The 21,286-nt window shown below is 36.6% G+C and overlaps 1 protein-coding gene across 1 annotated transcript in view; it reads left to right on the top strand.

The window, feature by feature from the left end:
- The window catches only part of LOC150084741 (uncharacterized), a gene marked incomplete at its 5' end in the record, with an annotated part of 120,705 nt that overhangs the window by 48,314 nt on the left and 51,105 nt on the right, over positions 1-21,286 (top strand). Inside the window, 2 exons of the mRNA XM_090376343.1 lie at positions 8,827-9,423; positions 9,847-9,954. Coding sequence (XP_090232469.1) covers positions 8,827-9,423; positions 9,847-9,954 — 705 coding nt within the window. The remainder of the gene's footprint in view (positions 1-8,826; positions 9,424-9,846; positions 9,955-21,286) is intronic.

The following is a 21,286-nucleotide window of genomic DNA, read 5'->3' as shown; positions in this document are numbered from 1 at the left end:
AGAAAACTGGCTATCGGTTTACAAAAAAAAGTAAAATTTCTCATATCCAACTATCAGATTCAATTCAACCTTGTCTGATCCATTTTTAATGTGAATATGAATTCTTATATCTTGAATATAAATATTTAAATATTATTATTTTATTCAATGCTCAACCCCCCCCCCCCTTTTTATGTCACTTTTGTTCTAAAAGTAATTGCTGATGCAGCCTCAGTTCTCTGCCACATATTGTGCTGATTTCTATTTCTGTACACCAAATGTTATTTTTATCGGTGAAATATTGGTTGATTTTCTGTAGTGTCAGTCCTTTCATTCTATTCAGACATGAAGCAGCCTAGAAAGCAAGGTGTCGGGGATTGCAAGGTCTGCTGAGGGAGGGATCCTCATGGAACAAGCAAATACATGGGTTGCGTCAGGGTTACAAAGAGTAAAAACAGGTGCATCTTCTCATCGTACCTATCTTTCCATGTAACACTAATGCTAGGAGTTTTTTCATCAAAACAAATTTGATGAATTTGAAGTACCATCTAGGTTATTGAATGCAAACATGGTTCTTCTCAGACATAAGGGATGCAGAATTTGAATATGGAGAGTACAGTGAGTGCAGATATAGGGCAGGAGGGTGGGGGAGAGGACTTATGCTCTTAGTTAAGAAGCATATAGATTATAAGGCAGTGCACACCCAATTGAAGAAGGTGGCCATTCCAATTTTGAGTCAATTTGGTGTGACAAAAGCATGGGGAAAATAAAAATGAGAATCTGAGTGTTATAGGCATTATTACTGTGATGAGTGTAAAGAAAAATTGTACAGAATAGTGGGCTAGTAAATCTTATATTAGAGATTTTGGCTTTCCAGATACTGTTGGCTGGTTGGTCACTCACACAATAGCAAAACTATTGTGGATTTATTGGATAACTACTTTCTACACCATTTAGAGAAGCAATGAGACAAAGCAGTACTTTAGATATGATTATCAACAGGTCCTGAGCTAGATATCATTATTCTTCTCTTTCTTGGTGATTCCCTTCTACTTCTCTCTCTCTCTCTCTCTCTCTCTCTCTCAGGGTAACTCGGGTATTTTTTTTTTTTGGTTGGTGCAGCATAAGCCTCAGGCTTCCTTGCACCATGTGGCTAAGTAGTAGTAGTATAGTAGTAGTAACTCTCCATGCATAAAGAATCTGTGGATAAAAGAGCTACTAGTTGGCAGTGATCACAGTGTACTACTGATGGGGAATTTAAAGATCTAACAACTGTCCAGGGCAAGGGAAAGGACTTTCATAAATGTGACTGCAGGGGTCTCAGGTCTTTTTAAATTAAAGGGGACCAACTGACATTCTAAATAAATTCTAAATGGGAAGCATTCAAGGAGGTATTTGTAGAAGATGTTAGGCTTTTTAAAACAATTGAGAGATACTGTTATGAGCTTACACCTAAATGGATGTCAAATGAACTTAAGAGACTGGTGGCAGATATGAAAAATACGTGAGATGGATATAAATTATCAGATGATACAGAAGCCTACAAAAGAATAAGCTAGTCTGCAATCGTTACAAAGGAGGTTAGGCAATCTAAGGCAGATTAGAAAAGTCCCCAGCAAAGAATGCAAATCAAAGTAGCAAAGACCACTAGTAAAAAGAAAAGGTTGAATCTTATTGGTGTGCTAAATGTGAATGGTATAACTGTTGATGATCCTGCTCAAATTGCTGACAAGCTAAATAGATAATTTGCATCGACAATAATATATAAGGAATTTTGCAGAGATGAGAATGCCAGAAACATATCAAATTGTTAGGAAGCTAAATGATATTATGATAACTGAAAGGGAAGTGGAAGAGAAATTGGTTGAAGCTAAACATAAAAAAGATACTTGGAGTGGATGAACCTTTCAAATTATATTAAGAAAGGTAACAAAAGAGGTGAGAAAACCTTTAACCATAATCATGAGAGCATCTTTGAATTTAAGAGAAATCCTATGGACTGGAGAATTAAATGCATTCCCATTTCACAAAGGGGAATCAAAGGATGATATGAGTAATTAAAGACCTGTTACTTGTCTTTCATTGCAAGGAAAATAATGGAGTCACTGATTAAAGAAGCAATGCAGGACTGCCAAGGTAGAAATGTAGTTACACATCAGTCAAAACATGAATTTCTGAGGGGAGAGCTTGTCTGACCAATCTGATTGGACACCATCATACAGTATTGAAGAAAATGTATGCAAAACTAATTATGACATATACTTAGATTTCAGATAATTTTTATACTGTACCAATTAAAAAGACTGCTGTAGGAACAAGCAATATGGGCAAGCTACTGATATGGAGAAATGGTTGATTAAGTGGGAAAATATATGATGGTTATCTTCTGGCACTGCTCTACTTGAACTGATGTTATTAGTGGAATCTTCCAGAGTTCAGTGTTGGGCCTATTATTGTTTTAATATTTGTTCATGATATTGATGAATTTATGAGTCTTAATTTCTTAGTATGCAGATAAAGGTTGGCAGGGTGGTTAAAAAACATTAAGCAGATGGGCCAAAGTGGCAAGTTTAATATTGACAAATGCAAGTTAATGCATATGGGGTAACAATAATTCCAGAATAACATACCAAACTGTTTGGTATCACTGAGAGTAATGTAGAAAGAAAAAGACCTTGGGTCACCGTGCTGCCAGACATGAAGTTCTCTGACCATTGTAGACAGGCTATAGGATAGCTCAGGGGTTTTGTCAATGATATACAGGAATTTTTCCACAAGGTGGTTTTACTGCTGTCTAAAGCAATGGTTGGGCTTGGTCTTGGTCACTGCATATAGCTTTGGAAGCCTCATTTTAGGAAGGATATAGATCCATTTGAAGAGGTGTAAATGCATTCCCATTTCACAAAAGATTAGTCATAGGCAGAAAAGGATTCTCTTATCAAAAATAAGACTAAAGTTCTGCAAAATGGTTATCGGCATCCGAAAACTAGTTATCTGCAAAGATATCTGATTAAAGTATATTAGCATTAGTAGAGGCATATGATGCAAGAAAGCAAGCTTATATAGCATCAGCCAAAAAAAAAAAAAAAAAAAAAAACCCATTTCACCCATCCATTTGCTCCAAGTGTTTGTCTAGTTCGGTCTCGAACCTATTTAAGTTGTTGACCTCCACTACAATAGATGGAAGTTTGTTCCAACTATCAACTACCCACTGGCTAAAGGCGAATTTACACACATCTATTCTACAATTGTCTTTCTTCAATTTGAATTTATGCCCCCTCAGGTAAGTAATCGGAGCAATAGGAAGAATCCCATCAGCATTGAGCTTGCTCAAACCAATCAAGGCCTTATACACGAGGATGAGGTGATCTAATTGGCCTCAATTAGATTATCTCGCAGGTGTCTAGTCACCAGACGCAGCAATTTGCAGAACTTAAGCCTTTCTTGGTAACAGCAACCCTTTGTTCCACTCAACAATCTCATTGCCCTTCTCTGTACTTGTTCCAGCAGCTCTACATCTTTTCTTAAATGAGGCCTCCAGGCCTGTATACAGTACTCAAGGTGTGGCCTGACCATTGCCTTATACAAGGGGACAATCACCCCCTTATCCCTGCTAGGAAAATTCCTGTATATCATTGACAAGACACCATGAGCTACTCTTGCAGCCTGTCTGCACTGCTCAGAAAACTTCATATCTGACTGCATAATTACCCCCAGGTCCTTTTCATTCTCCACTAGCCTGAGTGTAGTATCACCCAGTTGATACGTTACTCCAGGGTTACTGCTACCTGTATACAGTACTTTACATTTGTCAATGTTAAACTTCAGTTGCCACCTCTCAGCCCATCTGATCAACTTTTCCAGATCCTGCTGCAGTAGCGTACTATCATTACTGTCATTAACAACTCTGCCCACCTTCATATCATCTGCAAACTTAAACATTAACCGTGATATACCTTCATCAATATCATTGATAAATACTGAATGGGTTGAGCACGCTGAATTCTGATGGGCTTCTTCCACTTGTCCAGATTACGAACCTAAGGGGGCATAAATTCAAATTGAGGAAAGACAGCTGTAGAATAGATGTGCGGAAATTTACCTTTAGCCAGTGGGTGGTTCATTGCTGATACAAACTTCCATCTGTCATTGTGGAAGTTGATAGGTTAAATAAATTTAAGGAGGAACTGGACAAACCATTTAGAGGGAATGGTTGTGTGAATTTTTTTTTTTTTTTTTTTTTGCTGATGCTCATACGCTTGCTTTCTTGCATCACATGCCATGATTACTATAACTGTTAAAGTTTACTATTGAAAGTGCAGGTTATAAACTAAATTGTAGCAGTGAAGAGGGGTTGGGGTGAGTCAGCTACCCAGGTCTTGTACATTGAGTAGTGTTCTGGACTATTTTCATGAGTTACAGAAAAGAGGAATTGGAGGAGAAAGATGGAATCAGTTAGGGTGTTTGTCCTAGACTCCTATGCTAGTTTTTGACATCCTTGGGACTAAATTATTTGAGATGTAGATTACAATGTAGATTCTGACAGCATTGGATGTGGTGATCATGATTGTTACAATGATGACACAAGAATAAGTTTTTGGTGAATTTTCACTAGTCATGCTAATGATGTGTATGTAAACAGATCCACACCTTCCTTTTAAGGATATAGCACTGTTTGAATGGGTGCAGAGAAGAGCAGTGAAATTAGTGAGGGGAACAATAGAATAGTTTTACCAAGAAAGGCTTCAGTTTTGCAAATTGTGTAAGGAAACTAATAAAATTTGAATGGATGGAGAAAGCTAAGTGCTGATTAGATGTGTCTACTCTTTCTTGGGTCACACACACACACATGCACACAGGTAGATATAAGTTTAAAAAGAATGGTTGCAAAAGAGGTGTGGAAATTTGCCTTCAACCAACCTGCACTTCCATATGTTATAAAACTACTAGTTTCTTATGGGACATACCAAGATTTAGGAATGTTTCCACTAAGTGTCTGCATTGGCGCATTATAGCCCTAATTGCTGATGTGCCATTAAAACCCAAACAACCAAACCAAACCTAAGTGTGTGCATGGCATTTTCACTGATTACTCACCCTTTTTTAAAAGAGTTCGTACCCATGTGACAGACAATGGAAAATTCCCACTTTTGCTAGATCTTCATTGTTGTGTTGCTTCTGACCCACACCTTGTTTCTTCCATAATTAGTAGTGAAGAATAATAGGTATAGCTATGACTAGGAAACAGATGCTCAGCCATCTTGATGGAAAACTCAGTCATCCCTAAGGGCAAGACAATATCGATGAAATGTAAAAATCATATACTTATTGTATTTTTTGACTTACGGGGTATTGTTCATTAAGGGTTTTAAGGTGTTTTTTTTTTGTGTTGTTTTAGAGTTTTAGGCGCATTAGCAACTGTAAGCCGCATTGTGCTGTATTTCAGTACCCCCGTGGAATGAGGTGGAAACCACACTTTGCAGTAGAGATCCAGACAACCATCTGTTTGCCACAATTGTGGAAGTAATTGAGTACTTTATTATTATATAGTAGGCATGCCTAATAAAGTGGGCACGAGTAAATAAACCTGTAAATATGCATGTATAAATAAACTTCGACATCTACAGATGTTGAAGTTTATTTATACATGCATGTTGATTTGACTAATCTGTATATGCTTTTTAGAGAAAGTATTTTTGATTGAAAATACGACTGGCAGACATATTATCAAACTGAAAAAAATATGCAGGGTGTTTCAATTAAAAGGCACTGGCAATCTATTTTGCTTATTTTTAGGTTTAGGAGTTATTTATTATCTTGATGTTTCTTGTCATATTTGGGTTGAAATTTTTGAATTTTATCTTAAAATTAGAACAAATATTATCTGTTACTTTGAAAATTAAAATTTTGCCTAATCAACTGCCTTTTTCTCAGTAGGAAAGCTGTTCTCAGCATTCAGTTTAGTCTAAAAATCTTCTAAAATGAGCATAAACTGATTTTATGTAATGGAAAAAAAAAAAAAAAAACAAACACAATGACTGCATGCAATGTTTGCTCTTCACTATATGCATTTGATTGTAAAGCAAAGGCTGTTTGTGTTTGTATCTCCCCTCGCTTCAATATTTATTTTTCATCAAATAACATCAGTTTATGTTCATTTCAGAAGAACACTGATGATGTTTTCAGACTAAATCAGAGTGGGAAACAACTTTCCCCAATTGAAAAAAAAAAGCAGTGTTAGGCAAAATTTTAATTTAGAAATCGTAGAATCTAAATATAAATTTATTAACCTTATTAATTTTCACTGTTAATTAATGACATCATATTTAAATGGAAATCATGCCCCAGACTTATCAATGATGTTAATGAATGTATATTAGGGTTAATGTCTAAGTTTGCAGACAATACGAAGGTTGGCAGGATTGTTAATAACAGTAATAGCAGTGTGCTATTGCAACAGGATCTAGAAAAGTTGGGCAGATGGGCTGAGAAGTGGCAATGAAGTTTAACATTGACAAATGTAAAGTACTGCATATGGGTAGCAGTAACCCCAGAGTAACATACCAGCTGTGTGATACTACACTAAGGGTAGTGGAGAATGAAAAAGACCTGGGAGTAATTATGCAGTCGTATATGAAGTTTTCTGACTAGTGCAGACAGGCTGCAAGAGTAGCTCATGGGATATTGTTAATTATGTACAGGAATTTTGCTAGTAGGGAAAAGGAGGTGATTATCCATTTGTATAAGGCATTGGTCAGCCAAGCCTTGAGTACTATGTACAGGTCTGGTGGCCTCATTTTAGGAAAGATGTAAAGCTGCTGGAGGAGTACAGAGAAGGGCAACGAGATTGGTGAGTGAAACAAAGGGTTGCTGTTACCAAGAAAGACTTAAATTCTGCAAATTGCAGCTTCTGGAGACTAGGCACCTGCAAGGTGATCTAAGTGAGGTGTATAAGGCCTTGAATGGTTTGAACAAGCTCAATGCTGATGCGATTCTTCCTCTTGCTCAGATTACTCACTTGAGGGGGACATAAATTCAAATTAAGGAAAGACAATTGTAGAATAGATGTATGGAAATTTGCCTTTAACCAGCTTGCTGTTGATAGTTGGAACAAACTTCTGCATGTTTTAGTGGAGGGCAACAACTTAAATAAATTCAAGGCAGAACTAGATAACATTTGGAGTGAATGGATGGATGAAATGGTAAAAGTGTTTTTTTTTTTTTTGTCTTTGGCTAATGCTGTATAAGCTTGCTTCCTTGCATCATATGATTCTACTAATGCTAATAATACTTAATTCAATATTAATACCAAATTCAAAATATTTTGCCCTTATTATGACAAAAAAAGTCCTGATCTTTCACACGGATCTTTTCTTCTGTAAAGATCAGTGTGAAATAGTCATTCAGTTCGCATTAGCTGGATTATTTAAGACTTTCCTGCAACCATTATGTCTGGTTCTGATCTGATTTGTTCTTTTCTTTTCTTTGTATTCACATACGTGAAAATTTCTTGTCTCTTCATTCTTTGCTCTAGCAATTCCTCATAATCAGTCTTTGCCATCCTAACTCTTTTTATGGTAATTACACATCAGCTTATGGCTGTTGTAGGCTAAGGGTCCTTAGCCTACAACATTCATTCAGTGTGAAATAGTCATTCAGTTCACATTAGCTGGATTATTTAAGACTTTCCTGCAACCATTATGCCTGGTTCTGATCTGATTTGTTCTTTTCTTTGTATTCACATACGTGAAAATTTCTTCTCTTCATTCTTTGCTCTAGCAATTCCTCATAATCAGTCTTTGCCATCCTAACTCTTTTTTTATGGTAATTACACATCAGCTTATGGCTGTTGTAGGCTAAGGGTCCTTGTTTGCCCTCTCCCATCCACCCTATAATGCTATCAGAATTGTGTGTGATGATCAGATTCAGAATATTCTTGACCCTAGTACTTTATATGACAAACTGTTATAAATGATAGATTTGAAAATTGCACAGCTGCTATGTTGTGTTTCTCTGCCAATTGCCTCAGTCAGTAGGGACAAATTGAAATTCCCCATAACACTTTTACACATATACAGAGTTGGTTTAAAACAGCTAAATCTTGAGAGCTAATTTATAGAGAAAATAATTTAGCATGTTTTATTTCTTGAACAATTCTATTTTGCATCACTCTTCCAATTGCATATTATTTTATTCAGTGTATTTTTTTGAAGAAAACATTATAATGAAAATATGAAATAATACAATAATTATTAAAGGTATGTAGTTTTTATACTAATTAATTGGATAACAGAAACTGTCATATTTTTTAAATGAATTATGAATTCAGTTATTCTGAGGGTTTTCTTTAACTGCATTTGCCATCTATAGCCAGGGCCACATTTGCCATACTTTAGTTATGTCTCTGTTCTTGCATCTCTTCTATTTAGGTGTGTTATTTCATCTCTAAACATAGTCCCTCCTATCAGTAGGTGTAGGCAGTGCTGATTGAATGGATGCTGTTGTACATTGTTGAGATATTATTGATTTCTGACTGACTTTTTCTCAAAAATTTTGTGCCCATAAAAGATAATTGTTTTGTGTTGTCATTAACTTGCATCCCTGTAGACATATCTGATTCTTTTCTGTCCATTCTTGATGCAAAACATATTCCCTTGTTTTCTGATAATGGAATTTTCCAGAATTACAGTCTCCTGTGGGAGGCTAGTACTTTCTTTTCCTGATGATCCAAAGAATCCAGTGTTCATTTGGAGTTGTTGAACTTGAATTATATTATAAAGATACTTAATTTTTTTTATTTGTTAATGTATTTTAATATATTTATTGTTAAAAATTTTATTCTTACAGCAGAAAGGAATGGGAAAAAAAAGAAGCGGGCTTGTAAGCAGTATTCTGTTCTGCAGAAACATATAAAAAATCCAATGATACATGAGCCATTTAAAACAAATACTATTAATAATAGAACTCTGAAGAAAACAAGATCTAAAATAAGTCAAGTGTTTGTTAAAAGAGATGTCTTACCAGGTAAAAACAAGATTTCTTTGTGTCCTCAATTACATCCTTCGAGAATGTCTGATTCATGTACAAGGGAGACGGATCAGGAATCTACTCTTCCACACCCAGAAATTTCTAAGAAATGTAAGGTGTTACAAAAGAGGACAAAATTTAAAAGTGTTTCCTCTAACTGTAATGGTCTTCTTTACAAAGGTGTACAAGGAATAAAGGTTGACAAAACAGAGTTTAACAAAAGAGAAAGAAATGGGTTAAATAGAACTAGAACTGAAGTTCATAAATCTCTGGAAATTAATTCCATTCGCTCAGTAATTGTAACTAGATCAAAGTTAGCAAATGCCAAAGAAAAAATTGGAAACATTAATGATTTTTCTATTTTTCATGACATTCCAGCAGCTTTGGGACCTGATACCTTAATTCTTTCAAGAAAAAGTGCAAAATTTGTGGATATTAAAATAAATAATAATAATAATGGTAATAATAATAATAATAGTACTGGTAAAACTAACAATAATTCGAAATCTGGCCTAAAGTATGTAGAAAAAGTCAAGGAGAAAAGATTTTCAACTGTTTTATGCAGAAAAAATAATCAAAGTACTCATAAGCTTCTTGCTAATAATTGTAAATTATCATCTGATGTCTTATCTGAAACACCTCCAACAAGGGAAATAACTGAAGAACAAATTGGCACTTTTGAACAGCCTTATCATGATCATTGTTATACAACAGTAATGGGCAAAAAAAGAGGCATTGATATTTTCCATTTTGAGCTTGATACGTCTTCAGAAGAGGAAGATACAAAAAATATTAATTTTGTCCAAAACAAAAAATTTAATATGTCACATACCTTCTCAGAAATGAAAATTCCGACTCCTGCTTTTCCATTTGTTTATGTTCCACATCTCCCACATATTGCACAGATAATTGAACTTGGACCCTTAAGTGAAACATCTGCAGTCTGTGGTAAGTATGCAGTTTATTGTATGTTTTTTATTTTATATTAACAAAGTAGAAATGCAACTTCTTTCATTTCTAGATAATGATATAGTGTTGAATTCAATTATAATGATCACAGATATAAGCTTATGGCTCTATCGACAAAATAAGGAAGTATTCAGAAACAGTATATTTTAATAGCAGTCTTTCATTTTGTACTGAGTATGGTAATTGTGTGGTACTTCATGGAAATAATAAACAAAATGAAAGACTAAATATTTTGTGTGAGGGTAAACAGCTTTTTTTTTTTTTATTACAAAAGAATTAACTCCATTTAATTTAATACTGTAGCTTGATCATAATGAGCACAAGGAAAGCTCACTGTCTTTCAGATACAAAGCGGCTCTGGCCCCAAAGAAAAGTGAATGTGATATGTGTTTTTTTTTTTTTTTTTTTTTTTTCCTTTTACCATGGGAACTGATATACACATGCACTGTGTAGCTGTTTTATCAGGATCATGGAGCTTTAAGCAAGGATCTGTTCAAAGAGGTTGTGTAAATGCAGAAAAGTGTTATAAAGCCTTATGACTTAGCTTTTCACCAAATTAGTTCACTGCCAATGCAGAATGAGCAGGAGCTCACAGACTTCCAAAGAAGTATGAATTTTGGTAGGCATTTAGTAGGTGTTTCAGTAGAGAGGATAACTGCACTTGTTAAGTGTTCAAAGATCAGTGTTATGCAAGTTTTTAATGAATGCAAAAAGCCTGGAAAACATTCATGAACAGTTGCTACTAGCTGAAAATGTAAGATGACAGAACGAAGTGCTTGAACAGTGGAGCAGATTGTCAAGTGTAATCATCATCAGATGATAGAACAGTTAACTTTATTTTGTGTTCCTGCACTGAATGTTTAGCTTTTAAAATACAATTTTCAGGGCATCACGGCGCCTCCATAGCCAGGTGGGTAGGAGCAGCAGTGCATAGCACACGCTTCTTGATTAGACCGGGGTTCGAGCCTGTGACCACCAAATACGGAGGATGCGGAAAGGTCAGGGAATGATCACTGCATATCCCCAGAGCAATATGGCCTTAGTTGCTGATGCTCCTAAAAACCAAATAACAACAACAGGGCATCACAATTGATAAATAAATGAGCTTCTTAAGAAATAATTCTTAATAATTCTTCTTAACATTTTGTGCACCACACTATACAAGCAGTATCTTTTTACTTCATTTTTGTATAGACCCTAATTTTAAACATGTGTACTTAGTGTTTAAGAGTTATCTTTCAGTTTTAATGTTTCTTATTATATCATTAATTAATCATTTTTGGCCTTTGATTTGTGTTGATGTTTTTTTATTTTTGCAAGTGTTTTTACACACACACACACATACCTGGCCAAAGCAAAAATAAATAAATAATAATAAAGCATTTTAGAAGTTAAAAGAAAGCACAGCTAATCTAGAAGTGAAAGATTTCAGCTTAATCAGTAGTGCTAGTATTGGAATTGTTTATCCAACTGGCTGTGGACTGATGAGTCATGTTCCCCCACGCCCAATTAGAATTTTAATTGATAAATGTTAATTACTAAAATGGTCGTAAACAGGTTTGTTGTTTTTTTGTCAAAGGTTCATCCAGCAAATGTAAATGTTATGCACTAGCTCTCTCTGGTTCTGACATTCAGATATCTTGATTAATTACAAATGCACTTAAATTTATAATATAGGATGAGCATCTTAAAGATGCTGAAAAATTTTTTGGGGGATGTCTAACAACCAGCATATAACACTTTGCATATAATTAAAAAAAAAAAAAAAAACAGTAATCTTATCAATTTATGCATTTGGAACTAAACAGGCTTATTAAATTATGTAGCTTGCCTACATAATTTAGTTCCTACCTACTACTGTATAATGTATAGTTTATACATTTTGGCTGAATTATACTTGTTATTGCTTATTAAAAACTTTTTAAATTACTTTGTACATAACATTTTTATTTCACTTATGTAATGATGAATATGTACAATAATAAGTGAATCCAAAGCACCTATTGAAAAAGCTGGATTTCTATTATTTTGGACAGTCCTGTTCACCTCGGATAATCTCTCTCTCTCTCTCTCTCTCTCTCTCTGTCCTGTCTGTCCGTCCATCCATCTGTCTGTTATGGAAATATATAAATTAAAAATTTATATATTTTAATGCTTGTCTTGTCTTACTGTCTTTTCATACTTTCTTCTTTTATTCTTTTTTTATTATATTATTGATTCAAGGTTATTTTTTACATTCACGCACAATTTATTTTTTTTAACAGAAAAAGTCCCTAGAATGATTTTTAATAGCTACTGCTCTATAATTGAATAAAATAAAATAAAAGTAATTTTAGAATATAGAGTACTAGCTATAAAAGAAATTATTTCATTGTAAAATAATTTCTCCTTGTCGTATGACCTCTGTTAATTACTATAAATAATTTGACAAAAGGTTGTGGTGCTTTCTGCGTGACAACAAAAAATGGATCTGTATTAAGAGGTGTACAGATTTCAGTTTGTCAGAGTTCACAGGCACCATTAGCATTATCTGATTTATATATTGCCATGTGCAGTATGAGTTTCATCAAGTCTTCTTTTTTGGATCTGTTCCCCCCCCACCACCCAAGTGCCTTTCATTTTTTTTAAGGATGATATTCATTCCAAATTTTATCTCTGTGCAATTAATCATTTTCCTTCCATAATCATCCAAAGTGATGGCAGTTTAATTATAACTACTTTCTTTTTACTCTAGTTAGTCCTGCTGCATTATTAAAAACATGTTTACTTGCATGCTCGTAATAAGAAACTGTGGTTAAATCATTGCAAAACTAGCCATTCATTTGCAGAAAATTTTTTGAAACCTTCCTAGATTGTGTGCTAGGCACACAAATCATTAATTGTTTTAGGTAGCAGTAGAGGCATGTGATGCAAGAAAGCAAGCTTATGTAGCATTAGCCAGAAAAAAACCATTTTACACATCTATTCCCCCTAAAAGTTTGTCCAGTTCCTCCTTGAATTTATTTAAGCTATCAACGTCCAGAGCGACAGATGGAAGTTTGTTCCAGCAGTCAACTACCCGCCTGCAAAAGGCATTCCACACATCTATTCTACAACTGTCTTTCTTCAATTTAAATTTATGCCCCTTCAGGTTCGTAATCTGAGCAAGAGGAAGAATCGCATCAGCATTGAGCTTGCTCAACCCATTCAAGCCCTTATACACCTCAATCAGACCACCTCACAGGTGCCCAGTCTCTAAACACTGCAATTTGCTCTGCTGCAATTTGCAAAATGCACTGCTGCTCCTTCCCACCCGTAGCCGGGTGGGAAGGAGCAGCAGTGCATAGCACATGCTTCTTGATTAGACTGGGGTTCGAGCCCGTCACTACCAAATACGGAGGATGCGGAAAGGTCAGGGAATGACCACTGCATATCCCGGAGCAATATGGCCTTAGTTGCTAATGCTCCTAAAAACCAAATAACAACAACAACTTTTTCATCATTACTTTTGTTTTAGCCATATTCATCTTTAGTCCAAAATCCTTACTAACTATGCATAACTGATTAAGATTTTCCTCTAATTCTTTGGGATCGTGGCTTATGACCACAATGTCATCTGCAAATTGTAAATGGTTTAGGTACTCTCCGTTCATATTGACTCCTTTCTGCGACCAGTCTAATCTTTCGAAAGCTCCTCAAGAGCAGCAGTAAACAGCTTCGGAGATATGTGTCTCCTTGTCGAACTCCTCTATTTTAAATTTCCTCCTGTCTTTGTCTAGTCTAATAAAGGAGGTAGCACTCTCTTCAAAATCATATGTGGGGGCCTCGGGTGCCAAGCGAATCTCGAGGCCAAGATCTTCCCTGCGACTTCTACTGTGATTATATTAGCAAGATAAGCTTTTCACTTTGAGTTCACACGTTTTTTCTTCCTTTATTCAAATATATAATAAGAGTTCTCTTTCTTAAAGCATAAGGAAGAAGTTTCAGAAAGGAAAATAACCTTTCTTAATTTTTCTGTGTAATAACTTCTATTTTACTCGCTTGGTCACTTGGTGGCACTACTCCTGCCTCCCCGTGGCGGGGCTGGACCTGGGTGAAAAGACATCACCCAGGACTAAAAGGAGTTGAAAATGGACCAAAAAAACAACACAAGATTGGAGAAAGTTAACTCCAATAAATGTGATGACTTACAGCTGAACATGTCTCAGGCTAAGAGAATGAAAATAAACAGCTCTCAGCCTACTGTTCCTTTTTTTTTTGGTGATACATTCGTTATCATCACAACCCATTGGGAAATTATCCCCTTTCTTAGTTCAGAAGACTATAGAGACCAAGTAGCAGTAAGAATAGCCATCGGAATTTCTATCACAATCTCGTCCATTTATCTTCCACTAAATATCCCCCTCTCTCCAGATCGGAATTAAACGATCTTACTATGCAGCTTCAACCTCCCTATTGCCTTATGGGAGATACGAATGCCCATCATCATTTGTGGGGATCTGCTCACACAGACAGTAGAGGTGATATAATCGAAACTTTCATAGAGGATCAACAACTGAATTTACTGAATACCGGATCTCACACTTATATCAGTTTGGGTACAGGTATCACCTCTGCAATAGACTTAACAATATGTTCTCCATCAATTTATCCTAGTATAGAATGGTTCGTGTTAAATGATTCTTACAACAGTGATCATTTTCTGATAGTATGTTCCATACAGACACAATCGACTCTTACAGAAGGAACCAGAACAGTATGGAATTTTAAAAAAGCTAATTGGAGTAAATATATGCAATTAATCAAACTGGATAAGCAATTAATAGAATCCCTGCCAATAGATGATGCTGTCTTATATATCAACGATCAACTATTAGAAGCTTCCAAAGCTACAATACTTCAAATAAGTAAGGCAAGGCAGACACGGTACAACTCTTGGTGGAATGCAGAATGTGCAACAGCGAAAACGAAACAAAATCGTGCATGGAATAGGCTCCGAAAATATCCAACTTCCCTCAATTTGATTACATATAAAAAAGCCAAAGCTGAAGCGAGGAGAATTCAGAAAAAATTAAAGAAAAATTCTTGGATTGTGTTTGCTTCCACACTTACTAGGAACTCGAGTACTGGTTTGGTGTGGAAAAAAATTTGGATTTTAAGTGGAAGATATCCAAGCACACAATCTCCAATCTTTCATTGGAAAGGGCAGGACGTTTTTGCAACAGAGCAGATATCAGAAATTCTGGCTGACTCTTTCACTTCCATATCAGCAGTTACAAGCTATAACACTGACTTTCAAAAATATAAAGAGCAAGCTGAACGGAGTAAGTTGAATTTCTCTACCAAGACATCTCATCCCTATAATCTACCATTTCTAAAAGAGGAATTACTTACAACCAATAAAAAATTGCCTAATAGCGCACCACTTCTCAATGGCATTTATTATACTATGATCCAACACCTAAACTCTGATTGTCTGGAAATCCTACTAGCTCTATATAATAGAATTTTTCTGAACAACCTGTATCCATCCATATGGCGGCATGCAATTGTCCTCGCATTTCCCAAACCCATAAAAGATCCTTCCTATACATATAATTATCGCCCGATTTCACTGACCAGCTGCTTAAGGAAAATCCTTGAATGAATGGTGTATAATAGACTTACATGGTTGCTGGAAAAAGATAATGTTTTATCACCCCACCAATTTGGATTTAGAAAAAAATAGATCGACACTTGATCTACATGTCAAAGTGGAAACAAATATTAGAAACTCATTTATAAGAAAGCAGCATATGGTGATGGTAAATCTAGATCTTGAAAAAGCTTTTGACACAACATGGAGATTCGGAATTCTACGAGATCTATTTCAATTAGGATACAGAGGACAACTTCCACAATTTATAAAAAAATTCCTTGCTGACAGAACATTTCAGGTATGATATAAAGGCTATTTATCTACAATATATATACAACAGGAAGGGGTTCCCCAGGGCTCAGTATTAAGTGCAACCCTGTTTGCACTGCGTGTGAACAATATCACAAAGTTATACTACCATCATTGGAAATCTATATGTATGTAGATGATCTTTCCATTTCATTTCAATCACAAAGCATGAACACAATAGAACGACAGCTCCAATTATCCCTAAACAAAATAGAAGTATGGACTAAAAATAATGGATATAGAATATCTGAGAAAAAATCAGCTGTTATACACTTCTGTAAAATGCGTGGTCTTCATCCTGAACCGGTCTTATACTTAAATAAAATTGCTCTACCTGTTGTTCAAACTTTCTCCTTCTTGGGCTTAACATTAGATAGAAAAACTAAACTTTCATGAACATATACTAAGACTTCGAACTAGTTGCCTCTTAAAACTTAATATTTTGCGCACAGTATCTTCAATGGCCTGGGGAGCCGACAGGTCCATCCACATTATTACTATTATATAAAACTTTGATTAGATCTCGTTTGGATTATGGATCTCCTATATATGCTTCAGCAAGAAGGAACATCTTACGTCGCCTAGATGCCATTCACCATAATGCTCTCCGCATGGCTCTAGGAGCATTTAGAACTTCACCAATTTACAGCCTGTATGCAGATGCATCGGAACTCCCGCTGCACCTTTGACGAGATTATCTACTGTGCATGTATGCGGCAAAAATATACAGTCAGCCATCACATCCAAATTGGTCCATTATTCATGATCCACCATGGACAAGGAATTATGATTCCAAGTCAAATGAAAATAAGCCAGTAGGACTGCGTCTCAGACACTTAGTTCAATTTTGGGAAATACATTTCCAGCGCATTTCTGCAGTAGATATAAACTCAGAACCTCCTTGGATTCTGACTGTGCCTTTGTCCGTATCACATCTTACAAACAGGAATAAAAAAGAGATCTCTCCAATCGTTATACAGAAGCTTCATGTACTGCACAGTTTTGAAAATAGAAACAGTCATCAGATTTACACGGACGGTTCAAAATCGAACAACTCAGTAGGTGCCGCAGTAGTTTTACCGGAATATATTATATCTGTCTCCTTGCCTCATGTTTTCAGTATTTTCATAGCAGAATTATATGCTATTAAACTATCACTGGATGATATTACCAAGCATCAACTTCTACCTGCTCTAATCTATACTGACTCCCTTATTGCAGTAGCAGCTTTACAGAACAGCAAATATTCCTCAAATTCCTTGATTCAGCATATCAAAAAACAACTCGGAGTTTTGCATAAAGTAAGAAAACAAGTGTCTATCTGTTGGATTCCCAGCCATGCTGGAATCCCAGAAAATAATCATGCAGACCAAGCCGCAAAAAATCCAGATCTTAATATACAAGATAACTTTCAGTTTGTACCATTTACAGATTATAGGGATGTATTTCGTACCAAATATACTTCCATCTGGAAACAACTTTGGAGGGATCAATCGTGCAATAAACTTCGCAGAATAAAAAAAGATCTATGTTCGTGGCGTTCTAGCTCGAATAGACAGGAGGAAGTTATATTAACAAGCATTGGGCATACCTTCCTCACTCACAAACATTTACTTTTAAGAGAAGATCCCCCGCTCTGCTCTGTCTGTCAGATACAACTTAAAGTAAGGCACATCCTGATTGATTGTCCAACCTATTCAGCTGTTTGTACCACATCCTTCCAATCATTAGCAAAATTGCAAGCTCCTCTAACCCTGTCTCATGTACTTGGTGACAAAGCAAACCTAAGTGAGCTCTTTATATATATTAAACGTCTAGGAATAATAAATACACTCTGATATATCCATCCTAAATCATTAAAATGAACGTAATGACGCTGACAGACACATATTGGCCACAGTTGCCCTTGTGTCGTGAAACTTTCATACCAACAACATAATATGTGGGGTATAAAATAAATAAATTTTCTGTTTATACTCCGGCACGACAACCAAGTCAGTAGAGTTTACAATAACTCGTCAATACAAATATTTATCGTATTTAGTAGTCACGGGCTTGAACCCCGGTGCACTCAAGGAACGCGTGCTATGCACTCTAGCTCCTGACCACTGGGCTACGTTAGGCCCATGTATGCCTTGTCTTTCCAGTGCCCTTATGCTGTATGGAGTCAAATGCCATTTCATAATCCACAAATACCAGGCATAATGGTGTGTTTTATATTCATTTGCTTTCTCCATTAGCTGTGATATTCCGTGAAGGTGATCCATAGTTGAGAATCCTGTCCTAAAGCCAGCTTGCTCTTTCGGTTGATTCTCATCAAGTATTTTTTCTAATCTGTTAGTAACGACCCTTGTGAACAACTTATAGATGTGGGATAACAAGCTAATTGGTCTATAATTTCCAATTTCTGATTTATCTCCTTATGCAGCAAAACTATGATTGCATTATTCCATTGCTTAGGCGTCACACCTTTTCTAATGCACTTTGTGAAGAGCCTTGCCAGTTTTTGTGTTACGTCTCTTCCTTCCAATTTTAACAACTCTACAGTAACTTCATCTTCTTCCGGGGCTTTCCGATTCTTCATTTTCTTCAATGCATGTTCTACCTCATCAGGAAGAATATCGGGTATGTCGTATGTGTTGCTAATTTGCAATCCATCTTCCCCACTGCTGGAATCATTCCCTCGCTCCTTGTATAATTCTCTATTCTCTTAAATCAGCAGTTCATGGCTGCTGATTTAAGTCTTTTGTTTTCCCTTAATGCTTCTACTTTTCTTGTGTTAAATCTTCTTATGTCCTCTCTGAGTCTCTTTCTAATGACTTTGCATAACTCAGTATACTCAATATTTTCCTTGTCAGTGTTTATCTTGGTCTTCATTTTTCGCCTTCAGTTCATCATAACAAGAGTTCCTTGACCAATTTTTTTTCTTCTTTGGATTTCTTTTTCCCTATAGGTTTCTTGGGCCGACCGGGCTAGCCGAGTGGGTAAAGTACCTGCCCGGCGACCCAAAGGTCGCGGGTTCGATTCCCGCCTCGGGCTTGGATCAAAGTACTGCAAAAAACTTGGGAGGTGCAATATGGCCACAGAAGCCGATGCGCCAACAACTACCAAAAAAAAAAAAAAATAGGTTTCTTGGGCTCTGTCACTTTCAGAAAGTTGTAATATTCCTCGTCGATACCTTGGTCCTGAGCAGTCTGCAGAAGCTCAAACTTGTTCTTAAGTTCCAGTAGATACTGCTTTTTCTCCTCTTCTGTTATCTCAAAGACCTTTGTATTATTTACTCGAGTCCGCTTTTTCCTTTCCTACATCTATATCAAGGTACATCTTACCATTCTGTGATCACTTCCAACATTTACCCTATTCAGGACGGTAACATCATTTACAATATATCTTCTGTTAGTGAGGATGAAGTCAATTTCTTTAGTTGTTAATCCATTTGGACTCTTCCATGTCCACTTTCTGTTCACCCTTTTCTTGAAAAAAAGTGTTCATTACTGACAATCCTTGAGATTCTGCAAATTCCACAAGTCTTTCACCTCTTTCATTTCTTTCACCAATTCCAAAATTTCCTATAGTTCCCTTTCTGCTCTGTTTTGTCTTTTTCCAACCTTAGCATTGAAGTCCCCCATAATAATAGTGTAGTGGGTTTTATGCTCATCCAGAAGACTCAATTTCGGTGTACATTTCTTCAACCTCTTCATCATCATGGCTCGATGTTGGTGCATAAATCATTATAACCTTTAGCTTGTACCTCTTAGAAATCTTGAGTATTAGTCTTGACACCCTTGCTGATGTACTTTTGAATTCCAAAATGTTGTTTTTTAAATCTTTATGGACCAGAAACCCAACTCCACCTTCACTCCTTTCACTGTTTCCATTGGTGTACAGCAGATTTCCACTTGATAAACTTATAAGTGATTCATTTCTTTTTGTTGTTTCAGCCAAACCGATGATATTCCAATTCACATTTTCTAATTCCTTTTCCAGCTCTAATATCCTGTCTTCACCGATGAGTGATCTTACATTATAACAGGCCAAGTTCAGTTTTCGTGCATGGTAGCCTGGTTGTACCCAGAGATTCTTAGCACCCTCTGCTTCCACTCTGATCCTCTCGCTGCCGTAAGAGGAGGAGTAAAAGCTGCTGGGGACTGAGGGCCATTTGTTTTGTCATGCTGTCATATGCTGGAGGGTTTGGTCTTTTCCTCTTCACGCTGACCAGGCATCTTGAAGAGAACCACTCTACACATTTGTTGCCACCTAAGTGACGTAACAGGGCTTGCCATCGAGAAGGTGTGCATGAGTGTATTTTAGGGAGGCAGGCCAACCGGACTTCTCCTAAATCTTCTGTAATAGAGAGATATTGGATCCATCAGTGTTTTAGGCTGAGTGTCTGATAACACACAGGATACCTGTTCCCCTCTATCTTTCATTCTGATTCATCCATTCTTCTTTCATTCTACATTGCATCCCTTTGCTATTAGCTTACTGATATTTTTCAGCTAATCTGCTTCCCTGGCTGCCTTACATCTCCCTCCCTATGTGGTTACTTATTTGGCATGGAGCCTCCAGGTTCCTACACATGGCAGGGTATTCCTGGAGAGGTTTGTCATGTCAGGTTTCTGTCATGGTGCAGAATACTGTGGCGCCTCCATAGCCAGGTGGGCAGGAGCAGCAGTGCGTAGGACACGCTTCTTGATTAGACTGGGGTTCGAGCCTGTGACCACCAAAAACGGAGGATGCGGAAAGGTCAGGGAATGACCACCACATATCCCAGGGCAATTTAATTATTGATTAATTGCTGGGGGGGGCTGAATTGCCATTTTTTGGATAGTTCTGCGCATATCGAATACTTTCTGCGTGAAAAATGTAAAGGTTTTATAATTTGACTCTTCTGTGATGAACAGATGTTATTCTCCCCTGGGAAGGGTGCTATTTGCTCTGTTCTGGGGATGTCATATATTATACATTTATATAGAATGTGTGCCAGTCTTCACTCTCGCCACAGGTGCAGTTTGGGTCATCAGTCAGGCCTAAAGAGGTTAGTTTTGCCTTTAGGGAGCCATGACCTCTCAATATGAATGTTGCAAATAAGTCCAGGGGCATACCACTTAGGTGGCCTTGGGCTAGCAATTGCCACCCATGGTAGAAACCGTTTGGTAACCAGACCTCTGGTTTCCTGCTCCCACTTTGTTTGCCATAAGTCATGGAGCTTTGTGGCTATTCTTTTTTTCATCATTGAAGGTTTTGGTTGTATCAAGAACTATCCCCAGAAATTCTGTGGGTATGCCCTTTTTAAATCTATAATTAGCCTCTTTTGGCTAATTCCATGTAAAGTGGGAGAGCTGTGGCCAGCAACTGTAGCGCAGGTGTGCTTACTGTGAGACA

This window comes from Mastigoproctus giganteus, chromosome 6, assembly GCF_048544385.1.
Source record: "Mastigoproctus giganteus isolate SK-2022 chromosome 6, ASM4854438v1, whole genome shotgun sequence".
In the NCBI taxonomy this organism is placed as follows: Eukaryota; Metazoa; Arthropoda; class Arachnida; order Uropygi; family Thelyphonidae; genus Mastigoproctus; species Mastigoproctus giganteus.
The sequence above is the reverse complement of the archived record's forward strand: the minus strand, read 5'-3'. Positions and strand labels throughout refer to the sequence as shown.